At 40.6% G+C, this 18,025-nt stretch overlaps 1 protein-coding gene across 1 annotated transcript; it reads right to left on the minus strand.

The window, feature by feature from the left end:
* Window positions 1-2,049: 2,049 nt before the first annotated feature.
* Window positions 2,050-18,020, minus strand: SLC4A1AP (solute carrier family 4 member 1 adaptor protein). Its single transcript, XM_059468389.1, has 14 exons — window positions 17,490-18,020; window positions 16,596-16,779; window positions 15,796-15,918; window positions 14,895-14,955; window positions 13,933-14,072; window positions 13,647-13,807; window positions 13,040-13,109; window positions 9,198-9,387; window positions 8,277-8,388; window positions 7,420-7,660; window positions 6,580-6,654; window positions 5,517-5,587; window positions 3,740-3,812; window positions 2,050-2,526 (listed from the first exon to the last, which is right to left on the minus strand). The coding sequence occupies exons 1-14, from the start codon at window positions 18,018-18,020 to the stop codon at window positions 2,477-2,479; spliced, it is 2,082 nt and encodes a 693-aa protein (XP_059324372.1). The 3' UTR covers window positions 2,050-2,476.
* Window positions 18,021-18,025: the final 5 nt, after the last annotated feature.

Consider the following 18,025-nt stretch of genomic DNA (forward strand, 5'->3'; position numbering starts at 1 on the left):
CAGGGCTAGCTTCTCTAATGCCAGAGGCTATGATGGCTGCTCCATTGTCAGGCAGCTTCTGAAAGAAAAAACATGTCTGCAATTAATTACTCAGGGTGTTAAACTGATGTGCAAGCAGAATTCTCATTTTCATAGACTCTTTTACATTTTTTAGTCATGAAACTAAGCATTATTCCCTGTGTTGTGGGTATCAAGGGCTCCAAAAGTTATTTCTTCCATTTTTTCAACAAAAAATCAGAGTTACATAGGCCCACTTCCTCAAGAGGATTATTATAGGCAGCACAGTGTGGTGCTTAAGGAAAAAAAGCAATTCTTACCATGTACACAGAACATCAGGGAAGCTTTGACTTGCAGGAAGAGCTGAGTTACTATTGCCAGCAAGATGTAAAAATTTGGAGGGAGGCCTGCAGATCATACAGAGATAAGATTATGGTGATGGTCTATCACACAATAGATGAGAAAGAATTGATGAAAAGATGAAGTTTATTGCTGTGTAGATCCCTTTCTGTGTAATATGGTGACCTCTACTCCCAGGTCCATGTACTGGTTTATAGCTCTTACTGGAGGAAAAAGGTATTTGATGAATGACAAACACACCTGGGCCAAAAGGAGAATATTCAAACCTGTCATGCATTACACAGCTGTTGAGTGTCACGTGAGAAACTGCTTCTGGGGTGGCAAAGTGATTACTGATGGGAGGAAAACTACTTTCAAACATAATGGGTGCTTTTTCCATGGTTTTATCAAATGCCACCATGAAAATGGCTGGAAGCATCCAGTGGGGGTGACCTTTGAGTGCTCATGATACGCAGTGAAGCAAAAGATGGATGGCCGAACGAAAACAGGGCTTACCCTCAGATTCAGATGGGAGCACAAGTGAGCTGCTAAGAAAAGAAACAGATGGGGACCTCATGGTCTTAGCCAGGACCAAACTGTCCAGGCCCTTATCCCCAGAGATGTTTTCTGGCAGCAGGTCAATGCCCTTTGTCTGTAGTACAAAGCAGCCCCTGATGAAAAGATACACTGATCACCTACTTTAGGATGGTAACAATCAAGGTGTACTTACATGGGCTCTGTGCCCTCGTGCTTGTCATGAGCATAAATGGCAAATCATTATTATCGCTGTCTGAAACCTGCCAGGCCTGCTGCTGATGAATGGAACTCCCTTGCAGTTGCCTGGTACACCCTGGAACTGGAAAACACTCTGGGGAAGGGCTACAGCTGTGAAACCTATGAGGTCTGGCATTTTGAATAGAGAGGCAACGGCCTTTCCTTGGATTACATAAAGATATGGCTCTGCCAGAAGCAGGAAGCTTTAGGCTGCCCAGCCTGGTGTGCAGATGCAGGCAAAACCCTGCTGCATATGCTGAAGATTACAGGCAGAAAGATGCTGTTGTGTAGCTTGAGCCTGCTAAGTAAGGATGGTTATCTTCTATGGTTATCCCTTCACCCCAGTTTCTGAGGTGCCCTCCTGTGATTTGTCCATGAGGATGCAGCCACTGGTTGTGGAAGCACCCCAAAGTATGTGTGTCTCTGATTTGCAAGACTGTCTTTTCTACAGTTTTCCCTGCCCCTGTATGGTTGTGCCTCCAGCTATTTAAACCCTCACACTTCCTGCATGACCTTGCCTTTACCACAGCACAGGTTCTAGGACAATCCTGAGTCACCCAGGGGATTTCTCCAGACAAAGACTATTTACCAGGCATGCCTTGAACTGCATTAAGATGGCACTTTGATCATGTTGGGACAGAAAAAGAACAGGTTCCATTATAGGCTTTTCCAGGATATCCTTCCATTTGTGTTTTCTGTTACCCCCTGTGCCAAGCAGTGCCAGTCTCTTCAGTTCTTTGGCATTTCTGCACCTTTACAACACCTTTCACTCACTATTTCCTGTCCACTCCATACCAGGTATTCCAACAACTGCATGAGGGAGACACAAAAACAATTTTCTTTTCAAAATGAAAGATGTTCTTTTTTCCATAAAAAAGGAAAAAAAAATATGAACCCTCAAGTTTTAGGTTGTGATTAACATGACAGTATTTTCAAACGGTATTTTCAGCAGCCACAGAAAAAAAAACAGTAGCTTTTTTATTTTAATTGCATAAACCCAATATGAATAAATTTTATCAAGCCTGTAAGTATACAGAGGTGTATTCCTTTAATATTTTTGTCTACTTCTATTTACAAAAGGAAAAATGAGCTTACGGTTTTAAGACAACTTAAAAAAACCACAAACAAACGAGGCTGAAAGTGAAACAAGAGGCAGAAGAATGTGTGGGTTTTTACTTTAAAAAAGTATCTGGAAGACAAACAAAGGACACACAGGGAGAGCTAAGAGCCAGAGCAGCTGCTGATGCCCTTGAATTTCAACAGCATCTGGAAATCTAAGTCTCTTATCTGTCACTTAATGTGTAGTGAAAGAGTCCAAAACAGAGCAGTCCTTCAAGCCTCAGAGGAACTCTGGGGCACTGGAAGCTTAGTAGCCGTATTTTTCATTGAGATGAGTCTTGCCATCACCACTTTGACCTAATGGACAAAAAGGAAGAGGAAGAGTTGCATTATTCCCATTTCCTAAGAGAAATGTATATCTCTGTATGAAAGAGTCTCTAGGTAGCACCAGCCATACAAGCACAGAGGACAAAAAGTCAGGCTTCATATTGCAATGTATCTTTTGATTTACACTTACAATTCATTTCAATTTTACTAAGTGTTAAGAGTACATCAGGTATTCCTGTTTGTGTGGCTGTTTTGTTTGGGTTTTTTCCTGGAGTCCTCATAATGCCAGCTTAGAAGGAACGTTTGACTATTCATTGTCAGGCAGAGCCAAAAAACAGAGCTCCCTCTTATGGACACAGCTTGCTTAACTATCCCAGATCAGACTTTGGAGTTACTGCTACACGATTCTGCTCCTGTGGATTCATATGTCAGAGATGTGCAGACATTTCACTGAAGGATAATTCACCAGATTACAGTTTTCTTCAGTGAAATTTATTCTTATTTCTATAACAGCCTAACAAAAGTTATTTGCAACAGCCTAACAAAAATTATAGTAATAAATCTATCAAGTGAAGGCCAAGCTTTCAACTTACTCTGAAAACCTCAATGCACAAAAATGATTTTTCTATTTTAGAGGAACTGAACATTTGTTACCCTGTTTAAAAATAACTTCACCTAGCTAAAAACACCCTGGAACTAAATATAAAAAAAATATTCAAATTTAACATGTGTTGGATGAGTGCATCAATTATTCAGTGCCTTCACCAAAGCATTATCAATACTTTTCTCCAAAAGACCTGACCCAGTGTTTGTATTCCAATGATTTTTTAAAAAAAAAATGCAAAGAAGCATTTTTGGATTTCACAGACTTCTGTGAAAACTGAGAATTCTGACATTGCTGGAGCATTTATCCCTAGGGAAGATTTGAGCTAATCTTTCAACTAGGTTATCATACCACCATGTGTGAATGCAGTTAGCTCTCTCAGGTGTTACAAAACTGAAAAACAGCCTTCAGGTGTGTCTCTCCATTGCCATGAGGCTACTACAGATATGGTCTGTACCCCAATGCAAGACTTGCATGGCCACACAACAAACATGGGGCATAGCATGCCACAAAACAACAGGTTCTGGGTAAAGAATTCCTGGATTAGCTTTTTTCCAAGGACTCAAAATGACATCCTGATGATTTATTAGAAAGATTCCCAAGTTATGAGGCTAAAACCAGTAAGGAAATGGTTGATACCTGCAGGAGGAATCCATATGCAGTAGTCTGGGTCATCATCTGGGTACTGTGAGGAAAAAAAAGGTTGTTGGACCTGCAAAGAGAGGAAAGATTTTTTAAGGTGCTGTATCCCTCCACTAGTGTGTCACAACCACTAAATCCCTCACTAATTCAGAGACAAATAATCAGAGGTGAGGGTTATTTCTACAAGAGTCAGGGATGAAAACAGTAATAGAGAAGAAAATCAAACCCTTAAATAGATCCAGCTCATTTCCATTAGAGTCACAGACTAATAAAAATGCTGTTTAGAGGAGACCTCTGGAGGTCATCCAGTCCAATTTCCCCCTCAAAACAGAACCTGTCCACTTCTGGACAGTTTAGGCCTAATGTTTGGTGATGTCATTTGACATAGGATGTCTTTATGCAGGGAAAAGCTTGAGAGTAGGATATTCAATAGGTGCTTTACTGATTTCAATGCACAACACCACTGAAAACTTTGGGTTTCAGGTGATTTTCAAACTGGAGCTTATAAAAGCTCAGGTGTTATATAAAAGTAACTTAGTTTTCAAAAAGAAAAGAATGCTCATTGTTTTCAGGTCTCACTGGCATCTTGAAATGTTAAAGCAAACCACAAAAGGTCACTTGCAATGCAGTTGTTGACACAGCAGTATCTTTTTGTACTCAGATTTTTAGTTTTTGCCACATCAGCATCATTTTCTCAACAACTTCTGTTTCCAACAACTGCAGGTAAAAAAAAATCATACAACTGTAGAGTGCAAGACTTAAGAGCTCAAAATAACGCCAAATTACTCAGCACTGATTAGCATTACTCTGTACCGTCATTTCAGTCTAAAGTTATGAGCTGAAACAAATTTTCATTCCCTAAATAACTTTCCTTCCCCAAAATAACATCTAAACCAGAAGACTAATGTTTTCCAAAACATTAGACTGCAGAGCTGTACAGCTTTTAAATATGGCTTGTGAACAATCACTTGAAAATTGTTTTTCCAGTTTTACATGATTCAAAGTTACTGAAATATTACAAAAAAACCCAAAAAAACCCCAACTGACTTCTGGTTGATGCTTTCCAGGCAAGATCTGAGCCCCAAGGCAGAGACATCATGTGGAAAAAGTGATTTGTGATGGGAGAAAGAATATACCTAAGCCATCTGGCATTTGGAGAATGCTCAGTGTTACAGCAAACTCTCTGCTGATGAGAGGTGCTGACTTGACTGCCTCAGCATGAAAAACTGCCTTGTCCTCCCATATTCATAACAGTGGTAAAACCTGGGCTTCACCTGTATAAATAAACTCTTGATTTCTTCAGCATCTTTAGCAAGGCCAGCAACAAAAGGCAGTTCTGAGGACAGTGTCTACCCAATCCTGAGTCCTTGGCCAGGACTAACAAAGCAGCAGTCAGCACACACAGGATGCAGGGATCTGAGCTTCAGTAAGTGCTGCAGGGCTAAAATTAGATGGTCCCCACAAAGAAACTGTCCCAGTGGTCAGAACTCATGGTCCACCAAGTACAGTCACCGAGGCAGCAGAAGGGTGTGGGATGCCCTCTGAAGGGAAGAGCCTCACAATAATCATTAGGCTGACAGAGAAGATCCTTCCCAGCTTCAGGAAGGCAACAATTGACTGAGTCCCAAAATGTGCAAAACTTCCATACTTTACATTTTAATACAAAGCACTGCTATCACCAAGTTAGACTCCATCAACTTGTTACAATTTCACTAAAAAAGAGCTTAGGAATGACTTCCTCTTAAGCTGCAGGAGTCATGGTATTGTAACTGACCTTGCTTGAGCTATTGATTTTCTTAACTTTCTCAGATGTCTCTTCAGGTTCCTTATTTACTACCTTGGGTGCTGGAAAGAAAGCAGAATTGTTTTATGACACAGCACAAATGACCAATTCTATGATATAAACTTATAGGAAGTTCACATAAAAATTAGTACATCCGTAAGGAAAATCAAGATATCTCACTGCACCACAATTACTTAAGAATAATACAGCTGAACATCTTATTGTTTTTCCTAGATTTAATTTAGGTTAAATACACTGTCAGTCATGCAACTGAATGCAGTTTAGCAAGATCCCCCCTTAGTGATTCTGTGATATTAACTTTAGTTAATGGCAGATGTTTATTTTCTAAAAGACACTACCTGTAAACACTGCAGTGATTGATACAGAAAGAGAGGAGCAGGAAATGTGCAGGACCAATTTGCTTTTTAAAAAAACAAACACCAAACTTTACAGTTGATGGGTGAAAAGAATTCTTTGGTTTTCTGCCACTTAGTATTTGAAATACTGATATTTTGATGGCTCTCTATGGGTAAGATGATGAGGACAGATTCTAAAGAGTTTGAGTTACAAAATAAATAGAAAGGTCATAAAAATCTCCTCCATGTACACCCAACATTCTTCATTTTCAAGATCTGATTTTTTGTGCATACAAGCAGAGGCATCATCTAGGTCATCAGAAGATTATTACTTAATGTTATGTAGCATTTGTCACTTTATAAAATAAAGTTTTGTCTTTCTGTAGAGTTAAGAGCTAGTGCAAAAGAATAACAAAGGAAAAAGCAACATCATAGTCTCCTAAATTAATTATTCTTCTCATGCTGATTTTTTGGAACAAAAAAATGCTAAACAATTAATGACTATGAAAAGCAAGGACAGCTGTAACATAGTGGAAGTGCCCAGCCTTTACCACACCCTTACCACTTCCCAAGCAAAACACAAACTTTCTTTAGGCTCTAGATTAGGCTCAGTTTCCTTTGACCCACATAAGATACTAAGTACTTTAGTCAGTTTCTAAACCCACAAGCTATTACAAAATAGTCTGTGTACTGTTCACCTTGGGATTTCTCTTGTGAGGGTCCCATCTGAGATTCATTCCTCAGTACCTTTGGCTCAGGCAGAGAATCAACCCCTGTAAAACAAGAAAGGAAGAGCTTAGTGGCCCTGCAGTAACTCTGATGAGCAGAGTGCATCCCTGAGACCAAGCACAAAAGAGAACTCTTTGCTACATTTGTCTCAGGAAGAACTCCTTCAAAAATCTTCCCAATTATTTCATCCACCAAGTCCACTGCAATACAATAAAGAAAATTCTGTGATCTGTTAAAACACTCTTCTGCAGCAACATGTCCAGCATTAAGCCAAAAAGCCAGAACTAGCTTTCTGTTATCAAACATACTGTTCACTGAGAACACCGTTACTGAGTTTTCAAATGCATCAGGCTGATACAGGAAAGGAGAGATTGGAGATACCTCAAAGGTACTTTTCCATTACCACTTTAGAAATTGTTTTTCCTCCTTACAAATGGATCTGAAGTTTTGCACAGACATTTGTTTTCTTATTATGCCACTTTTACTGCCAAAAAACCATTGCAGTTGTTTTTATTTGGACAATCAATTTAATGGAAACAGGGCTTATCAAAGCAGGACTTCCTTACATCCAGGAGATTTGCTCTATTTCACCAAAAAGCATGAAAAACTGACTGCCAAGCAGAGATTCACCTAGAACCATGTGAAACTCAGCTGCTGCCACAAGGACTTTGGACTCATGGCAAACAAACCTATGGAAAATAAACAGGCTGGAGAACCTGTGACTTGAACATTTGATTCACATAGCTCTCAAAAGTTCAGCAGTAACAGACTCATCTTCATTACTAGAAAAAACAGAAACAATGGTTTACCATCTTGAAGGGATTCTAGATTTTTGTTATTGCAAGGGGAGCCATCAGGAGCATGAGTTTCATTCCCTGTTTCTTTCTCTTTAGTCATCTTCATTTCCAGGTCTGACACTCTGCTGTTTACTGCATCTGTTTCTTGCTGCTCTTCCATTTCTTCTTCCTCCTCCTCCTCCTCCTCCTCTGGTCCATCATCTTTTGTTTTTAACAAGCTTTCAGGGATGTCTGGACGCTTAACAGGCAACTTCTGTAAGACACAGACTTGGGCATCAGTGCCAAGACAGAGGCAGATGTCACAGACACTCATTGCAGGAGCAAGCACACACAGCACTATCAGAGACAGCTGGTAAGGAAACACTCTCAGGATGACAAATAGTTTGGGTTGAAGGAAAAGTTATTAGTAGAGATGGAAGATGAAAAAACATGTCCAGTCCATAAACAAACAGTGCAGTCTTTTCGTAAGAGGGACACTGGAAACTGCATCAATCATGAATATGATCTATGAAGATATGATCTATGATCTGCATCTATGAAGATGCAGAAAAACGAGAAAAGGACTGGCTGCTGAGGCAGGGCACTGCTTCAGCCTCATGTCCCCAGACTGCCTCTCTTGGTCCATTGCCTTTTGACCACAGCTGTGCCCCAGGAAACTGCTGTGCAAAGTCATGGAATGGCAACTGCTGGCAGCAAACAACATCCAAGAGCCCCTGCTCATTGTGCATGCAGCTTCCACTGCCACAAGCTGCACCTCCATGCTGTTTCCATGCATGTTAGGAGACACAGCTGCCACCTACAGCCCCCACAGCCTGAGAAGGTGGCCCACAAACAGCCACTGACCTGCAACACCTACAAGTCCAACTTACCCCCAGGCTTCCAGTTTTCAGTTTGAATTTGCTTCCCCCTTTCATTGCACCAAAGAGAGGCAGGTTCATCTTTTTAGGCTTATTCTCTGCATTCAGACTGTAACTCCCACTCCTAATAAAAATTAGACACAAAGGGAAACAAAGTATCAAACAAATCTTATATATACAAATGCAAAAAAAAAAAAAGGTCTGCCTATGAGAAGTGAATATATAAAAATCCATTTATTTCTCTCTCACTTGCAGCACCCAAGGAGGACGCTGCAGGAGATGACTCCTCCATCCTACATATATGTTGTAGGATTCAGACACATGCCATAAAGGAAGCAAAAAATAAATGAACAAGGGAAAATCCTTCTGTATCACATAGACTCCCTTAAATTCAACTGCATACATACACACATATTTATATATAAAAACCTACTTGGAGGCCAAACCTTAATTTAAATGAGTTAGGTAATTAACCTCTAATCAAGCTGCCACTAATGAATGAACCCAGCACACACCCTGTCCAACAGCAGTGGTGCTGCTAGGCAGTAGCTGAACAGCCACTACATTTGACTTCCAAATACATTTCACAGAGTGAAAGTGGGTTTCATGTTGTACAAAGTATCTGTAAAATTCATCAGTTCCTTTTGGATGCACATGGGAAAAAAGTTAAAGAAGCTAACAGTCTGCTTCCAGTCCCTTACCCCTGTCATCCCGCCAGCCTGGGCTGGTCTCACTCCAGTGCTGTGCATTTCCCTCAGCCACAGATGCTGCAGTAGCCCAGAGGCACAGCAGCTCCTCAAGAGCTGAGCCAGGTAGTTTGGAAGGCTGCCCTGCTTTTGTAATTGGAAAGCTGCCTATTTACTGGGCTTACACAACTGCCCATGGATAAGAATAAAGGGAAAAGTAATTGTTTATGTTTTCACCAAGACTTACTGGGGCTTCAGCTCAGGCAGTTCTGTAGGCTTGACAAGCTTTATCAACCCTTTCAGTCTCTGCTGCTCTTTCTTCAGCTCAAAGGACCGCAGGTGAAGCTTCTTGCGTGCCACGCTGTCCAGTGTGCATCCTGATTTCATTTCAGTCATGAACTCATCCAGAGAATCCTGAGCTGCTGGATGGGACTGGACTAGGCAGGATAAAGGGAAGATATATAATGTTATGCAGGGGATATAACTGTAATCATCAGGTCCTGCCTTTAGAGAATAAGGTACATAGGAACAACTATCCTCTCTGTGAGTTCCTGCTGAATTGTGAAATAATGGAGAGGCCTGGAGAGATGAAAGCATTTCTCCTAGCAAAAGCCTGAAAGTAAACTTTAATTCACTTTCCTAAAAAAAGCCTCTCTTAAAACTGAATGTTTCTTTGTGAGTGCTATTCCTGGTTGTTCATCTCACTTCTATATCTGCTCTCCCTAAAAAGTGGCTTAGGGATATTTTTGTAGTCACAAACTAAACTAATCCCAGCCACATGAAAACCTACACCACTGCATAGGGAATCAGATTGTGATGTTCCTGGGATGTTTATGTCATAACATTTGTAAAGTTCAAAATGAATCAATGCTGCCTTGTACTCCTAAAAGACTGCATACAAACCAAATTTCATGCATTATACCAATCACACAGAATGTACCTTTATTTTGACTAGATTTTCTGCAAGAAAACTGCTTTCAACTTGAAAAGAGTAATGACAGTCTTTTTACTCCACCTAATTTCAAAATATTAACAATTGTTATGCATACTTGACTAATTAAAATAAAACTGAGGAGGTACAACTAAATCTCTAATGACTAAGAAAAGAAATATTCTTCTAATACCTGGATTTAAAATAACCAAACAAAAAGATCCAGAAATGCCTTTTTGTGGCTTGAACAGTATTTCAAAAGTTGTTATATGGTATTCAAAAATAACCTGGAGGCAAAGAAAGAAAAATGTTCTTGCCAGAATTTTAACAAGTCTTTTACAGATAGTTTTCTGCCTTTTAATATTCAACGAAAAGTGGCAAATCCAATATGTATTTTCTGCCTTATAAGTGTTTTTGTATATATGCACAAGCATAATTATTTGATCAATGAGCTATTTTCAGTTCAGCTTGAGCTAATTAAGTAGCACTTGAAATTTTAAATGCATAAAAATAAAACAGACTAAGTTATTCTAAAGAGTACATATTTGAGCAGTTTTACAAGACTTAAATAATTAGAGGAAAGTCTAATAGGACTCATGCTTACAAATGGACTCAATTGAAAAGGATATTTCTGATGTAAAACAAAACAGTTTACCATTTGAAAATACATGAAAGCCTTAACACTAACTGTTCAAAGATATACAGAATTAATAGGCTTCAAAAGATAAGAAACAGTTGTAGCATCCACCTCCATGCAAGCATAAATGATGACAAAACATGTCATAAAAGAAATTCTTATAGAAATACTTTCTTTTCATTACAACTATTTATATGAACCAAGATAAAAACCAACAATGAGAAGGTATTGTTAACAATGTCTAAACCTCCTTGCAGGCAGGAGCTGAGCAGAATGATAATTTCATTTAAACATCAAATTACAAAGATGTGGTTTAGTGAGTAGTCACATTCCTCAGAACAATTAAAGCTCCACAATTAAATCCAGAGCTCACTGCTGTACTGCACAGTGGTGCAAGTGCTTCAGTCAGAGTTTGATGCCCAGGGAGTTGGATCACCCCTTCTTACAATTTGGATTCTCTGCTCAATTCCACCAACAGGGCCTAATACCAGCCAGCTCAGCTCGCAGAGTTACAGTAAGCATTCCTTAGCTGTTGCTGCAGTTTTCTACACTATTGAATTAAAATCTGACATTAGTAGGAGGTGAATCAATCATGTCTATTATACTTTATATCCTAGTGACAAAAAGCTACTGGGCTATTTACTGCACCATCAACTTATTGATATTTTTCCTGAACAGGCAACCAAAGATGAGACTGAAGAGCTCCACATATTTGATCTGCATTCAGCAGCATCAGTGAATGAGTGATACCAAGTCAGTGCACCAGTAATTAGTTCTGAAGAACCCCAGGGAACAATCTGTGAACTTCTACTGAGGCTTTTTTAGACAACTACTTAATTTCTCCAAGTGCTTGGTAAGAGGTGTAGCAATTTAGTCTGTCATTCACTCACTGGTGTCTCTACACTCTTGTCTTTAGGCTCCAAATAAGCATTTAGAGCAAACAAAAGTGCATTGAGGTTTCAGAACTGGATGTAATACAGGAGTTTTGCTGGACAGATCATGACAGTGCTACAAATGTTCCATGGTCAGCAACACTGCTCCTGGCTTTCTCAGCATCTGTGATTAACCTAAAGCATTCAAATAAGAGAAAGCCAAAGGATCTAGAAAACACCCTAACAAACCAGCTGACTGATGCAATATTTGCTATGCTTGTTTTACCCTGGCCTAGTTCTGGGAATTCCCATCCAATACTGAATGATTCTGTGCTTCAGGAAGTGCCAAGACTGCACTTTTTTCCAAGGCTCTAAACTATCTATGTAACCACCTGCAACTTACAAAAACAAGTGTATTGGGATTGCATGGCCAGGTTTTGGTAGGAAAGGGGCCTACAACATTATATGGTGTTAGCAGAAGTAACAGTAAAAATGAGCTGACTTCCTTCACCCAGTCTCTACTACACTGTAATACAACAGTCTTGTTGAGAAACAGTATCAGTAGAAACAAAGGAATCAGAAGAGATGAAAGCTTGGAATTGCACCCCTCAGACAATCTAAGCATTAGCTTATTTTGCTGGTCAATTGCTAATTACTTATCAAAAGTATAAGGCTGAAAACAATTCCTTCAAACACACAGAACATCAGTTTGTATGCTTGGTGGAATGGTACTACTTTTTGAGCAGGGATCTGGTATAATCAATCACCAACAAAGATGAGTTTTGGTGCAGAGCTGAATAACTAGAAAGAAACACAGTCATGTACTTAACAGAAGATAGCCCAGCTGTCACACTGCTGCAAGGCTTCTTGGAGAGAAACTTCTGACAGACTCATGGTGCAGCCTTTGTTAATGCCAACTCTGCCAGTAAGGCTTCCGTGTTAACAACCAGCCTAAACACATTTCCTTCCTGCCTTCCTTTTACTCCATGAGACTTCATCAGTCACAGAAAGCAAAATGCAGCCATTGGGACAGTTTTTAAACATAACTCACTAACAGACCCCATCACTGGTCTGGAAAGGCTCTGCCTTCAGAAACAAAGGCATAATCCCAGAGCCTGAATGGCACTCCCTGTACTGGCATGTTCACTGAATGTATGGGTTACGTGTCAACTGCTTTGTCGCCACATTTTTTGCTTCCAACCTTTCCATTGTACAGCATGTTTATAACAAGAGAAGTGAAATAAAATATACCTTTTCTGTGAGTTCTTTCCTCCTCCCTTATAAATGTTTTTTAAGGGAGTGGAAAAAACAGTGTTCCTCAAATTGGGTCCCTCTCAGCAATATGGGCAGATAAACAATAATAATATTCACCCTTTCAGAACTCCAGAAGCTTGCACACTTGCCACCTTACTCGAACTTAGATGCTGCTTGCTTTGGAAAAAGCTTCATTCATTAGCAAGTGACTATAAACAGAGTACATAAACTATTGGATGAAGACTGTAAGAATTCTCTCAAGATAACTCAGTGACCTGCAAACCTTCCTATCCCTTTGTGAAAAGTGGACACTGAAAAAAACCCCCAAATCTCTAAGCTAATTTTGTATTATTCTTTATGGAAAGCACTATGATCAAATAAACTTCATGCCTTACCTTTCCCTGAAACCTTTAGCTTCTCTGTTATCTCAGAAAGCTCATTTTCTGCTTCTTTTAGCTTTGTGACCTGTGAGAGAACAACATGCTTAGAAGACTTTACCTTGTTAAAATCTCATTTTAACAGTTACTCAAGTATCCTATCACATTACACTTTGCTACTTCTGAGCTTTGACCAGGACTTCTTGGGCTGAAAAAAATTAGAAGTCTATATTCTTCCTAAACAACTTAGTAATTTTTTGACATGGAAAATTATTTAAACCATTTCTGAAACATGACAGTACACATACTTCTTCTGCAGCAGTGTTGTACCACCACTGAGCCCTCCAACCCTTCCTATCCCTCACAACCTACTGTCTTTGTAGTATTTATTGTTTGTCATATGCCTCTCAATCCAGGATTCTTATTCTTTGAAAGAGACTGAGATATTTCTTTGGGATGTGTCCTGTGGACTTAAAAGCTTGGAATTATTTTCCAGTTATTTAGAACTAATTTAAAAGTATCCTGTCCTGGCATTTCCTTCATCCACTGCCATGATCTACTAAAATTTCTTCTTAGTCATAATACAATACAGGCATGAGAGACATGTCTTAACAATTGTTCTTACCAGGGAGTCATAAGTCTCTGGTTTTTCTTCTATTTTACCAGCTTTCTTCATTCTGTTCAGTCGTTTCTTTTCCACAGCACCAGTTCGATCGAGGAAGGTGTCATCATCACTGTCATAGAAATCCTCATCTTCCCAGTTCTTTGATTTCCTTTTTCGGGACACTGAGAAAGCCACAGGAGAAGGCAAGAAACAAAATGACTTGCATTTCACTCAGCAATAAAGCAAATTCAAGATAGCAAACTCAAATCCCTAATTTAGGGTATTTAGAATGATCACAGTTATTCACCTGCTTCTTGCCTCAGTACTCCTCGAGCATCCAGCAGCCTGCAAGCTTCCAGTGCACACTGGATCATTGCTTCCTTCTTTTTTCCTGAATGGAGAACCTCTGCCACCAGCTGCTTCCCTGATGCATCATCCACAGGCAACCTGTTCAGTTTGAAGGATCAGAGAACAGCTCAGATACAAACAGCTTTTCAAGAATGCTACTCAGATATATTACAATGGCATTGCCATTTAATTTTAATATTTTTTTTGTGTTTAATTTTTCCAGTTTTCATTTCATACAGAACCAGTCAAAACACAAGGATGATTTCCTAATCATGCAAGTCAATTTGTATTTCACTGGTCCAAACAATAATTTTCCCTCTATTCCATTAGAAATACAGGAAGTTAAAAGGTTAAATGTCAATCCCTGATCATTTTAAGTACAGGTATCTTGTATCCATACAACATGAGTAACAAATAGTTTCCATGATGAAGCAAAGGATTTTTAAACAGTAGAATCATTACTATGTTGAGACTTGCTGACTTAGTTTCCACCTCACCTTCTTCTGTCTTACAAAAGAATTACATCAGTGTCCTATAGCACGAAGCCCTCAAAAACTGCCCTATACCATACAGGAACTGAAATCAGGCACACAGTAGAATTAAGTTTGGGGTTTTTTTCACCTTTCTCATTAGGAATTGAAAGAGATTGTTTTTCTTCTCTTATATTTCTATTTCATATACTGCTCAAAACAAAGGGAGCTGAAAGAACCTAGACTCTTGCTTTCTCAGTTTTCATCCCCTAGGAAAACCAAATCCTGTCAGAAGAAAAAAAGGCGCACAGACACTGAACTGGCACTGATCCCTGAACTTAAGTCTAAATTCAGCTGGTTTCCTTGCCACAACAAGTAATTCCTTCAGCTTCTGTTTGCAAATTCAAAAACAGTCAACTTCTATGCACCAAAGGAATGGAGATGTACATACTTGATCCTGCATAGCCAGCTGTTGTGCCCACGATCATCATACTCATATTCTAACTCTTCTCCTAGAAAAGAAAAGAAAAGAAAATTGATGTAGTAACCAAGATTGAAGTAAGCAGGAATAATCTTTACAGCAGAGAAGAATGTCATGGGACATTCTTTTAAATAAAAGGGATAACAAGATCTTGTTACTTACCATGATTTTGATTTACTTATGCTGATTTGGGCTTTTTTTTTCAAAATCAAGGCTTTTTCAGACTAAAAAATCTATAAGTAGCCTGTTTAGGAACATGTAATTCGAATAAAAAAACCAATCTTGTCTCTGCCTGTATTAAAGTAAATGACGCTGAAGCAACAACAGTTTGTAATCTGAATTCACAGATACTGTTTGTCTTGAAGGTTGCTTTGTCACTTCAACAAGTAAGTGAATATTAAGTTTCACTAGCAATCACTGAAACTTTAGGCCACTTAATTGTTGTCTTTTGTCTTTTTTAGATTTTCCCATTTTCCAGTTATACACAATTACAGCCATCTCCAAAGCAAACAGTCTGGAAATGGAGAAGTTTTGATTTTTCTGCATAGCTTCAAAGCAGAGGGGAAGCCTGAATGTCACTCCAGAGGACACAAGCTGAAGAATACTCCAGAATACAAGCTGCTCACTGCAGCTTAGGAATTAGTAACTAAGACTCAGATATACAACAGCGACCCAAGTTTTAAAGAAAAAACCCAAAACAAACCACCACAAACCCCCACCAAAACCTGATGAAACAAAAAATGTTACCCACAGTGTAACAGAAAAGTTTTGCTCCCACATGACACCTTAAATCCTCCTGAAACATAAACAACAAAGTAAAACTTTGCTAAGTAAAAAAACCACATTTAATAAAAAAAAAAGAAATAATTACCTTCTCTATCAAAAAAGCCCTGCAAGGCCTTCCTAGGGTCTTTCATATAAAAGGCATCTTGAACATCCTGAAAATCAACAGCAATAGGGTTTTCTTCAACCTCATCCTCCTCAGCATCCTCACCTGGACAACATACAAAGTCAAAAAAACCCCATGAAACATGAGAAAGAGAACACCAGCCTATTTCAACTTTCATTAGTTTGAAAGAAGTAGCAGCTGTGTCATAAAATTACTTCCCTTAACTTCATTATTCCTGTACCCAATTCAAAAAAATTAGTTTTTTCACTGTTATTCCAAAACATGATTCAGTTTTGCAGATCAACATCAGTTTCGGTACTTTCAAAGGTTTACGAGTTTATACATTTTCACTCAAAAAAACCCAACTCACTTTGTTGCAAAAAGTTCATTAATTATAGTTTACCTAGCTCTAATATGTGGGCTTCCTGTTTAAATGTAAAGATAGCTATACTGCATTTAAGTCTCAAGCAGTTAAATTTCACCCCTTGGGCAAAAGTGTGGATATCATCACAGGAGCAAACCAAAGAGCATTAATTAAACTCTAAGTTTCACGGACTTTTATCGGTATAGATAAATTACCTCCTCCTGTTTAAAAGAAGCTCACTGGATATTAGTTTGTCACTTACCCTTCTTTTTAACAGAGAAAGGATTAATTTGTACTCAAAAACCTTGACTGGATTGTGACTCTTGGCAGCCCGTTGGAATATTAACCCTAATATTCAGTGAAAACAAGCTTACAGACCTTCTAATACATATCAGCCAATGGATACATCATCACTTACCCATGCCCCACGAGCAGCTCAGGTCACTATTCTGACTCCTTTCATTTCTCTCCTCTTTCTCATCCTCCTCATCAGAGTCCTCTCCCAACATTGTCTTTTCTAATTTTGCTTGCTGCTGCTTGCGTAGTGCTTTCAGTTCAGTCACAGTTAGTTCTGACTCAGACTCCTGGTCCTCTTTGGGTCCCTAAGTCAAAACAGAAAATCAGCAGAAGTGTTTTTAACTAAACCCAAACACGTATTTCCTGCACACATGCAGGTTACATATAATAACAGAAGCACATCATTACACTGCTCTTCAAAAAGTGGAATTATTTGGCCATTAGTTATGGTTTGCATTCCAAAATATATTTGTTTTAATGGCATTTTCAAAGGAAAGACAGGGAGAAATAAGCATTATTGTGTACCTGCAGTGAGATCCAGCTCACATGTAACTGTAATTAAAAGGCTAAAGGCAAAAATTCACATCAGAGCTACAGGGGTGAATCTGAGGAATGACAGCTTCTGAAGTGTGTGTACAACTTGTGATGTGCTGTCCAAGTGCCTATTAATACAACACTCCCCCTTTTCCCAAAGAAATATTAGTTCTTTATTCACTGAGGCATCATACTGTCAGAAAGACCTCCCTAATACATCACACTGTTGGAGAGAAATTCCTTTTGCACTAACAGCACATCAGCAGAGACCCGCAGCCCCACAGCCCACTGCAGAGCCGGCAGCAGACACCCCCAGCTTGTCTCGCAGTCACACAACCACGGCAGCGCTGGGCTGCTTCCATTCCGCCCCACACCTCAGGCCGTCACCCTACGGAGCCGGAGAAACTCCCGAGCCTGACCCGGGCCAGCCTTTAGCACCCGCACACGCTCCGGATCCGCCCGAGCCTGACCCCCGACCCACCTGCAGGAGGAAGAGGCGGGAGCTGCCGCCGAAGCGCAGCCCGTGGCCCACCCGCACCCGGCAGTAGGTGCGGGGCGGCAGCCGCGCCTTGTTGAGGAAGGTGCCGTGGGTGCTGCCCAGGTCGTACACGTAGAACCCGGCGGCATCGGCGCCGCTGGGCTCCTCGGGGGAGCAGCCGCGGTACTGCAGCACGGCGTGGTGCCGCGACACCGACGGGTGCTCCAGGGACACGGCGCAGCCGGGCAGCCGCCCCACCAAGAACCAGCTGCTGTCCTCCAGCCGCACCGAGCCCAGCAGCACGCCGCCCTTCAGCACCTCCAGCGCGTACCCGGAGCCGGCGGGCGGCCGGCTGCCCCACGGCGGCTCCTCGTAGCGCGGCGCGGGCGGCGCGGCGGCGGCCGGGCGGGGGGCTGCCGGCGGGCTCGGCCCCGGCTCTCCGGGCCCGGGGGCGGCGGGCAGCGGGCGGCTCGGGCGCTTGAAGGCGGCGGGCTCGGCGGGCTCGGCCTCCATTGCCTCTGCCGCCTCCGCCATCTTCC

This window comes from Ammospiza nelsoni, chromosome 3 (assembly GCF_027579445.1).
Source record: "Ammospiza nelsoni isolate bAmmNel1 chromosome 3, bAmmNel1.pri, whole genome shotgun sequence".
Taxonomy (NCBI): Eukaryota; Metazoa; Chordata; class Aves; order Passeriformes; family Passerellidae; genus Ammospiza; species Ammospiza nelsoni.

What these genes read in the sequence shown, in the direction of transcription:
- SLC4A1AP (XM_059468389.1), bottom strand. Translation starts at nt 18,020, where the DNA reads ATGGCGGAGGCGGCAGAGGCAATGGAGGCCGAGCCCGCCGAGCCCGCC. An exon ending in GGGCTTTTTTGATAGAGAAG is followed by an intron (nt 14,956 to 15,795) that starts GTAATTATTTCT and finishes TTTCTTTTCTAG; the next exon opens with GAGAAGAGTTAGAATATGAG. An exon ending in TCTAGAATCCCTTCAAGATG is followed by an intron (nt 6,655 to 7,419) that starts GTAAACCATTGT and finishes CTTGTTTTACAG; the next exon opens with GGGTTGATTCTCTGCCTGAG.